This window comes from Hippocampus guttulatus, chromosome 3 (assembly GCF_054856545.1).
Source record: "Hippocampus guttulatus isolate MCC_2025c chromosome 3, RoL_Hgut_1.0, whole genome shotgun sequence".
In the NCBI taxonomy this organism is placed as follows: domain Eukaryota; kingdom Metazoa; phylum Chordata; class Actinopteri; order Syngnathiformes; family Syngnathidae; genus Hippocampus; species Hippocampus guttulatus.
This window is the reverse complement of record NC_141263.1, coordinates 23,359,119-23,369,447: the sequence shown is the minus strand read 5'-3', so window position 1 is coordinate 23,369,447 and position 10,329 is coordinate 23,359,119. Positions and strand designations below refer to the sequence as shown.

Genomic DNA, 10,329 nt, shown 5'->3' with positions numbered 1-10,329 from the left:
TTATGAATTTATAAAATATACAGTATATATTATTTTCATTATGGCACTACAAATAAAACTACACCTCAGAAGTGACATTCAAAGAAATTAATTATTTTATTTCAGTTTAGCATGAAATACGTGTGCAACGCAACAATGTAATGTCATTTTTCAGCTATTGTGTCCTTTATCTTTTCGATCTTTTTGAACGATGTCTGATAAAACGCCACCGGAAGTCCCCGTTCATTGCCCAAACGGTGGGCATTTAAAGATGGCGGACTGCTTGGCCGCACGCTTCACAGCGCAGGAGGAGCAAATTCGGCTTCTTGCTGGCGAAATCACCACCCTTCAGGACGGGATCGACCGGGACTTGGGCCCTGCCGGCGATGCAGGGGTCTCCTCGCAGCTGGAGGAGCTGAGGTTGGAGAATGAGAAGCTCAAGTACCGGCTATTGCACCTCCGCCGGGGTCTGCGGTTGGAACTGGAGCTGGAGCCGGGCAAGAGTTCACAGCCAGGGGGCGAGTGCGGAAAAGCTGCCGGGGGGAATGTCGTCAGAGGAGGGCAGATGAATAACAAAGCTGCTGCTAAAAAGGTGATGAATAACTAGGGGTTTACATAACCGTTTTGGTTCTCCAACTACTGTTGTTTTTCACAACCTCAGTGAAAGATGCGATTCTCGGATTATTACTACGACTATTAATTATTGCACAATATCTTGAGAAGTGTTCTTTCAATGTATTCGCATTTGTGTAATTTACTACAATCCTTACCTAATCAAATAGATGTATCAAAATAAACATGATCTGGAAAAACCTTCTGGTCATAACATACTTGTAGAATCTCAGCCCAGATTAGTTGACTTTGCAAGAAATTCACATGGAAATCAATTGACTTTTGTTTTGGCGCATGATAAAAATTTATCATGTTAAGTTAATACAATTCCAATTTTTACAGTTACAGTTACTTTCGCCATGACTTGAAGCTTGGCTGTGTGTGTGTGTGTGTGTGTGTGTGTGTGTGTGTGTGTGTGTGTGTGTGTGTGTGTGTGTGTGTGTGTGTGTGTGTGTGTGTGAGAGAGAGAGAGAAAACTACACTCTGAAAACAGATTGAGGATAAAGTGTCATTACACGTGATCCTAGGGGTGATTTTGATGAAACCATTTCACAGGCATGTTTAAAAAAATGCCTATTTGTCCTTTCAAGACAGTGTACCTCTTTTTCATGCAGGTGAGAAGCTCTGATGCCAAACCAGGCGATAAAAACAAGGAGAAGCAGCAGCCAAAAGAACATTCAGAAGGAACCGCAAAGGGGGTGAATATCCTAACTTTAAATTTCGGGCAAAATGTATTAGAAGGCGGCATGTTTTTTGTTTTGTTTTTTGTGGTTGGCAGGTCTGCCAAGACAAGAGTGAGCAATTTAACTTGAAGATTAGTGCTATTAAAAAAAATACAGATGGATGCATTTCCAGCAGGGTTTAGGCACCAAACTCTGGCACAAAAATCCAAATCCGGGAGTAATTCCCTAGAGGTGCCACAAGATAGCGACAAAGTACCTTTTCAATTGGACAAGGCTACCAGTTCAACATAGATGCTAGACACCAAAACGGCACCAGATGGTGCCAAAGATATATAATCAGACGTGACTTTGGCTGAAGGGTTAAAAACAGGGAATGGGTGAGTTATTCAGCAAATAGAATAAATATTTGAATTAACAAATGTCGAATTGCAACAATGCAGGGGTTTGCTGTATTAATTAACCAAGATCTTTATGGCAGCTGAAGGCCTGGCCGGCTTTTGTCGATGAGCGCCTCAGCCTCTACGAGGTGCTGAAGAAGGAAAGCGATGCCCTCCGGGCCAAGAGAGCTTCAGAGGGGAAGCCCATCACGGTGGAGTTACCCAATGGGCGTCAGCTGGCGGGCACGTCCTGGGTCACCACCCCGTACCAAGTGGCATGTGACATCAGGTAAATATTGTTGCTGATGGAAAATAAATACTTGGTTAGCGCATTATTATTATTATTTTTTCCTTTTTGGCCTCCAGTCAGGGTCTGGCTGACAACGCAGTGATATCTCGAGTGAACGGGGAGCTGTGGGACTTGGACAGACCTCTGGAGCGCGACTGCTCGCTGGAGATTTTACGCTTTGAGAATGAGGATGCACAAGCAGTGAGCAAGACAGACTTTCGGTGTCACTCTTTGATATCGCAGTTACCAAATGGGGCTCATATGTAGGGTTCATCAAAGTACAAGACCCTCAATTTGGTCAAAATTGCCACTTCAAACCAAACTGTCCAACTTTTTTTTCCCCAATTTTAAGCATCAGTCATTGGGATGTTTGCATGTGTCCTATTATGAGAGAAATATCTACCCAATTTTATGTCAGTTGGTGGAAGTGGTGCCCGGAGCAGATATTTTTTTTTTCTACTTGCTTTCTAATTTTACAGTGGCCCTTGACCTCCCTATTTGATGCATGGCAGACGATTTAGGTCATTCCGACTTACCTGCCAAGAATATTATGTTTTGTAGTTGTTTGCACATATCCAATATTTTAAGCAGCGAAGGGAGATCCAATAAGTACAGCTTGTCATGATACAAAGTACTTTACAATTGTTTTTCCTTGCAGGTGTACTGGCACTCCAGCGCTCACATCCTAGGCGAAGCGATGGAATGCTTCTATGGTGGCTGTTTATGTTACGGACCCCCCATAGAGAACGGCTTCTACTACGACATGTTCCTCGATGGAACAAAGTGAGATTATCTGACAAGCAACCCATGCGGTTTTGTCAAAAATGACAACGGTGAACACAATGACATCATTATTCCATTTTTTTTTGTCTAGGAGCGTGTCCAGTACCGACTTTGGGGACCTGGAGAACTTGTGCAAGATGGTGGTGAAGGAGAAACAAGCCTTTGAAAGGCTTGAGGTTACCAAGGAGACGCTGCTGAAGATGTTCAAGGTGAGAGAGATGTTGCGAAACATGAATATGAAGAGAGCCCAAACCTCCACGAAGGCTTTCACGCGTCACCAACCTCTGTCATAATATGACATGGTGACAGTATGTATGCTTTCTGGGTTTAAGAAAAAATTGATTGATCGAATTGAGTAAATCAAATCAGGCCCGATTTTGGATTTCCGAATCGATGCCCAGCGCTAATTCTCAATAAAATACAACGGGGACATGCAGTATAGTGCATATGTTAAGTCTTGTAAGGGTGTTTTATTGTTACAGCCAGATTGCAAAATGAAATAGAAGTGTTTTCCATCTCAAAATTCATTCAAAAAAGATATCAATTGTTTTTTTTTCTCTAAATGGTTGCAAATGTATTTAATCTGAACTCTCCTTAAACTGTACGAACGTCTCAAGGATGATGAGTGGAAAAAGGAAGCTTGTGCTATGAATAGGATTTTTTTTTAAATCTTTTAAAAAATGTCAATACATTAACAAAAATTTCAAAATTTATTTCAAATCATCGGCTGGGATGTGTGTGTGTGTGTGTAGAATTTGGAGGAAAAAAATTATGATGATTTAAGGTGAGGCTAATCCTTTTGAGACACTTGAAAATTGCAGCTGACTCAAAATCACCTGGATTATTATTAGTTGGGTAACCCGGATATTTTTTATTTTTCCAGTACAACAAATTCAAGTGCCGCATTCTGAACGAGAAGGTCACCACACCCACGACTACAGTTTACAGGTTGGTTGCTGTCAGACAGGACTGTGGTGAACATGATGCTTGCTTGCTTCTTCTTCTTTAATATTTGCCAAGCTAATCATTATGATGGGTCTTGGATAGATGCGGGCCCCTTATAGACCTCTGTAGAGGTCCTCACGTGAGGCACACGGGCAAGATCAAAGCCATGAAGCTCTACAAGGTGCACCTTTAAGAACTTTGTGCATTGGTCATTCACATCAGTGGATGTACAGTTTTAGCATCTTCTCTCTGTTTCTCTGTCTCTGTTGTCAGAACTCTGCCACCTACTGGGAGGGCCGCTCTGACATGGAGACGCTGCAGAGGATATACGGGATCTCCTTCCCTGACTCAAAGATGCTCAAAGAGTGGGAACGCTTCCAGGAGGAGGCCAAGAATAGGGACCATCGCAAGATTGGCAAAGTAAATTGACGTTCGCTTGATGGGAAATGTATTTGTATTTAGAACACCACAACAATTTATTGGAATGGACAATAGTGGTAATATGCATACATTCTCAAGAATATTTTAATATTTTGACACTTGTATTAATATCTGTATTTTTTTTGTGTGTGTGTGGGGGGAGGGTGGATGCTCTTTCCTTGCCTGCGTGGGTTTTCTCCGGGTACTCCAGTTTCCTCCCACATTCCTAACCATGCATGGCGGGTTGATTAAACACTCAAAATGATCCCAGGGTGTGAGTGTCAGCTTGGATGGTTGTTCGTCTGTGTGTGCCCTGCGATTGGCTGGCAACCAGTTCAGGGTGTCCCCCGCCTACTGCCCGAAAACGGCTGGGATAGGCTCCAGCACGCCCGACAACCTTGTGAGGATAAGCGAATTACAAAATGGATGGACGAATTTCAATTCAATAAATTCAGTAGCAGGACTCACTCTGCTCCCTCAGTTTTGACCCCATTTTGAAACTGCTCTAGTCATCCTCGCTCCCCAGTTGGCTCCCCAGCATGGGGTTGCACAAGGCGGTTCCTCACTAGCGACCGCATGTGTCCACATTCTCCGCAAGAGCCATTGAGTTGCCACCAGTTTGGTTGTTTTCAATGCCAACACTGTGGTTGGTGAATATCAAATCCCGAAATGTTCATAAAGGGTGTTTATGTTTGGCGCACTTGACAGGATCAGGAGCTGTTCTTCTTCCACGATCTCAGTCCTGGGAGTTGCTTCTTCCTGCCGCGCGGGGCTTACATCTACAACACCCTCCTAGAATTCATCAGGGTGAGAACTGTGGCAGGTTGAACCTTTTGTTTAGTTTCTTTTGCATATTTCAAAGAAGCTACACATAATCAAATAGCATTTAGTAGATTAAAGGCTAAAAAGAAACCAGCGATGGATTTATAACCATAAGATGACTTTTATTTTGTGTAATCCTGACAGCAGTGTATTTTAAAAAATGGCCATGAATCATGACCACATCAAGTTCACGAGATAATTAAAATTCTGAACCTTGAAGACTCAACCATACTCCTTTCTCAACACTCAAACAACAGAAACAGCCCTTCATATCGAGAGGTATGTGATTTGTGCATTAGTTTAGAAATGGCGACACTGTTTTCCCCGTAGCCTCATATTAACTTTTGCCCTTTTGATGGTAAGAAAAGCCACATCTAAATAGTTGAGCAAAGTCATCCTGTTATCAAATTTGAGAAAGAGACGGACGGGTTTCTGACTGGAAACAGATCCGATCACGTGTCTTTCGGTGGAACATGTACCTGTGACATATTTCTCCTTGACAACTTTCACAGCCCGAATGAGAACGCAAAACGAGGCCAAGAAGGTCTCTCACATTGCTCGGCTTGTTGGAGCAAAGCTGTCGTAGTGTGACTGTGTCACTTCCACCATTTCCATCAGTTCCCCCTCCACGACACATGTCGTCAATGGATCTTGGCAAGCCACCTTCGGGCAAACATTATCATCTTATTTCCCACTGATTAGACCCTTCAAAGGGTAAATTGCATTTTTGCACGAGTGGAATGGAGAGTAGCGGCAGCACAGAAGAATAAGCTAAACGAATCATAAATCCCTACAATATCTGTGAGCATATTTACTGTATAATATGGAGTATTAAAATGCACATGAATAAATAAACGTGATCGTGAAAAGGAGGTGAACAGCTGCAAAAATAGGCAGCGGAATTCTCAGTAGCAAAAAAAAAAAAATGCACACGTGTATACATAACCTGTGTGAGAAGGCGATATTAACGGTCAAGCGGTGGAGTGACTATGTGACTGAATAAAAACATTAAGAGAATACGATGCTATCAGTCATACGATAAATGCAAATGACGATTATATGTAGCATCTGTTGAGACCTATAAGATAAGATAAGTGTGGAGGCCGCTACAACACGGCGGCATACATGGGTATCAGGTGTTAAACTTCAAATTGACTTTCACAGGCTTTGCTAGCTGTCTTCTTTCCATTCTTTTTTTTTTTTCTTTCAGTCTAACCAAAAACAGAATGTCACCAGCCATGACCAGACTCTGAATCAAACACCGAATATTTAACTCCTCATGGTCTTTGCGTTGAAAGCAAGCGTTCCTGTCGAGAGTTCCGATCGTTGATGATATTTGTGTGTTTCTCACTTAGGCTGAGTACTGGAGAAGAGGCTTCCAGGAAGTAGCCTCCCCCAATATCTACAACAGCAAGCTGTGGGAGACGTCAGGCCACTGGCAGCACTACAGCGAAAACATGTTCTCCTTCACCGTGGAGGACGACACCTTCGCACTCAAACCCATGAACTGCCCTGGACACTGGTTAGACCACCTTTTCCTTGCTTCCCCCTTTTTTTTTTAGATCTCATGATTTAATTTGATTTCTTTGCTGTGTTTTCCGCGCGCCAGTTTGATGTTCGGCCATAGGCCTCGCTCGTGGAGGGAGCTCCCACTCAGGCTGGCTGACTTTGGGGTCCTCCACCGCAACGAGCTATCTGGAACGCTGACTGGGTTGACCAGAGTGCGACGTTTCCAGCAGGATGATGCTCACATTTTTTGCACCATGGATCAGGTATTGTGTCCATGGTGCAATCCATTAGCCTGCTATGCAATGTTTTGGAATGCGGGAGGAAACCAGAGTTATTATTATTATTATTTATTAATTACTTATTTGCCACAAAATGTTTGTACTCACTTTGATTTATTTCCAATGTTCACTCCTCAGATCGAGTCTGAGATGAAAGGCTGCCTGGACTTCCTGCGCAGTGTCTACAGCGTGTTTGGCTTCTCCTTCCAGCTTCACCTCTCCACCCGCCCGGAGAAGTACCTTGGTGACATTGCCGTGTGGAACAAAGCTGAGAAGGTATCTATCGCTGGTCAGGATCTAACGGTTCACTCATTCTGATTCCGTTTTTTTTTTTTTTTTGTGGTACGGAATATTTGCTGCATGACAGAGATGCACCAGATCTACCTCAAGTTCAAAACGCTATTTTGAATACAGCCATTTTTATACATGTTACTATGAGCATTCACCCCAAAAAACGTTTATCGTGGTGTATTCACGGTGTAATCCTTTGATGCTTTTGAATGTGTGACTGACTCATGTTTGCCAGCAATTGGAGAACAGCCTCAATGAGTTTGGAGAGCCTTGGAAACTGAACTCAGGAGACGGCGCATTCTATGGGCCCAAGGTCAGCTCACTCAAAAGACATACAGCATAAGAATGTGTACGTTAACACTTACTGTACGTATGCGCCGTTATAGATTGACATTAAAATCAAAGACGCCATTGGTCGTTACCACCAGTGTGCAACCATTCAACTGGACTTCCAGCTTCCCATCCGCTTCGAGCTGACCTTTGTGGGGTGAGACGCCCGATCGAAACACCGACACAGTGCACAGGTTTTGATTTACTGACCGAGCTCTAAGGATAACCTTTTAATCTACTTGCCCAGGCAAACAGGGTTTAGCCACACGGATTACAGACGCACTGGTGATAAGTGCTTGAATGACTGACCGACTCGATGAACGCGTCAATGAGCGACTGACCGACTAAGATTCTCATTCAATAATAAACTTAATAACTGAATAAATGACTAAGGAGCTAGCTGGCTGATTGGCGATTGACTCATTGAATTATGAAACCAGGTTTCAACAACCTCAATAATTGGCTCCCAGTGATCCAACAGAGGCTAACTCAATGACTGATTAACTAACTGACTGCCATATTTAACTATGTGACTTGGTGATTAACTAACACTGCACTGCGTCAATGGCTGAATGATCCAGTGAATCAATGACCAAGTTATTGTTCAGTTTTTGTTTTTTTTGGGGTGTATGTTTGCAAAGACATGCTTTGACACCCCCCCCCCCCACACACACACACACCCCAGCAACTTCCAACGGAATGCCCATGGGTATAAGATTGAGACAAAAGTCAGCACTAATCTTTCTTAATTCCAATTATGCCATCTTTCTGTTAGCAGATATCGATAGTACTGACTTATTGGGAGCTGCACACACCTCTCAGCACAATGTCTCAGTTGTCCAGACGTAGTCGGAATAAATTCTTACGCCAGTCTTAGTACAGCCAATCACTGTAATTTTGCTTATCTGGATTGCAAGCTGTGGAAGAAAAAAAACTTGGCGTGCTAGAAAAAAAAAAGACTGCACTTTGGGAATCAGCCTGCCAATTTTAGTTTTAATTTGATACCCAGAGGGAAAATTCAAAAGAGCTCAATGACTGAATCAATCGTTTGCTTGATTTTGTACCAGACTCAATTTCTCAATAATTCACTGAATGACTGACACCCTCAATCTCTTGCTAACTCGACTTTAACCATATCTTGTCTCTCAAGACTGCCTAGTTAAGGATGATGTCGAGTAAGTAGTTTACACCCATACAGATGTAGGGGTTTTTTTTCTTCATCTTACCTACAGAAAGGATGGTGATGACAAAGCTCGTCCTGTTATCATCCATCGGGCCATCTTGGGCTCTGTGGAGAGAATGATTGCAATTCTGACAGAAAACTATGCTGGGAAATGGTGAGTGACTTTCTGGTAACCGTACATCAATAAATTAATAATAATAATAAAATTTGTAATAATGCTCCCAGAACTTTACGCTTTTTTTGATACTTGTCCCGACCACCAGGCCTCTTTGGATCTCTCCAAGGCAGGTGATGGTATTGCCTGTCAACCCATCTTGCGAGGACTATGCCAAGAAGGTGAGTCGCCTCGCTTCAGTCTTAACCACAACAAAGAGCATCTCCTTGAGGTCACCAAAACCACATGGGCACCGTTTCTTGCTTTTTAGGTGTGTAAGCAGTTCACAGATGCAGGCATGATGGCGGATTGTGACCTGGATTCTGGATGCCTTTTAAATAAAAAAATCCGCAATGCTCAACTGGCCCAGTATAACTTCATTCTGGGTAAGGTGTTGCCTTGACACGAAACAAAATCAGTATTTTGTTAGTGTTATCATAGCTTCAAGAGTCAAACAGTGGGGAAAATAAGCAATAAATAAACAAAGATCCCCACCAAAATTGTCTTGATGATAAGGATATACAGAAGCCTTGTTCCAAGTAATGGTTCAAAAAGGTGCAATAATGGCATCTGGTATGAAGGCCATACTGCAGAGAGAGGGTGAGGAGGTTATTTTTGGTGGATTTATTCCATGTATGACAAAACCAATCGAGTTGTCAGCCATAATTGAATCTTAACTTTTGTGTCTATTACATGCAGAATATTGAGTGTTTATATTCACCTAATTCTTATTTTTTTCTTTACATTTTTAGTACAGTCCCTACATTGAAAATATTGGCATTAAACCATTTTGGGCACACTTTTCTCATCACTTGTTCATGTTGTTCGTCTCATTGAATTTTAGACTGTATTAGACTCAACAGTTGGTCTGATTTTCCCCTGAGTTTTGTGCTGGCTAACACCCCATCAGTGACAAATTCACCAACACCAAGCGGGGGCCATGTGCTAGGGGAGCTGTGCTACTTGGCATGAACCGGTGTTGATCTCATCATGCCTTGGCAGTGGTTGGCGAGAAGGAGAAGATGACCAGCGGCGTCAACGTGCGCACCAGGGATAACAACGTCCACGGCGAAGTATCGGTGGCCGACGCGTTGGCCCGCCTGAGCCTTCTAAAGCAGGCCCGCTGTCGAAATGCAGAGGAGGAGTTCTGAGGGTGCTTGATGAGCCAAGCGGGGTGTCTGAGTACCTCAGTCTTCCCCTGATGAGAATGGAATTGCTGAAAAAGTGTCTCATATAAAAGTGGTACTGGGAATGTGTCTGTTAACGGGGCAAAATGTCACTGTGTTTGATCAGAGGGGGTTGGTGGGTTCAAGAAATGTGTTTGTCGGTTGCCATTATGAAAGATGACGATGTAACTGGCCTACAGTCTCCTCTTTGAAGGGAAATAAATGAAATGTTGAAGTGCATCTTGTTTTGTTTTTGTACCCTCCAAAAAAGGTCAGGCATTTACCTTATCAAGACTTATCATGTTTAGATTATGTTCTCTTCATTTAGGTGTTTCTTTCCACAACTGGTTAGTGGATTCTCCCTCCTTTTATGTTGTGGGTCAAATTGAACCAGGTTAAAGTTCAATTAGGGAAAAAAAAACATTTGTAAACATAAAAATGGATCCTTTTTTAAAATCTAAATATTATGCAAATTTTATTTTATTTTTTTATATCATGTATTTATTTT

The 10,329-nt window shown here is 42.6% G+C and overlaps 1 protein-coding gene across 1 annotated transcript; it reads left to right on the top strand.

Annotated features, from left to right (window-relative positions):
- The first annotated feature begins 250 nt into the window (after positions 1-250).
- Positions 251-10,061, top strand: tars3 (threonyl-tRNA synthetase 3). Its single transcript, XM_086107513.1, has 19 exons — positions 251-571; positions 1,206-1,289; positions 1,753-1,940; positions 2,018-2,141; positions 2,599-2,723; positions 2,815-2,932; positions 3,607-3,671; positions 3,771-3,849; positions 3,942-4,088; positions 4,797-4,895; positions 6,266-6,432; positions 6,520-6,682; positions 6,836-6,973; positions 7,224-7,301; positions 7,375-7,475; positions 8,551-8,655; positions 8,765-8,837; positions 8,927-9,041; positions 9,658-10,061. The coding sequence occupies exons 1-19, from the start codon at positions 251-253 to the stop codon at positions 9,804-9,806; spliced, it is 2,439 nt and encodes an 812-aa protein (XP_085963639.1). The 3' UTR covers positions 9,807-10,061.
- Positions 10,062-10,329: the final 268 nt, after the last annotated feature.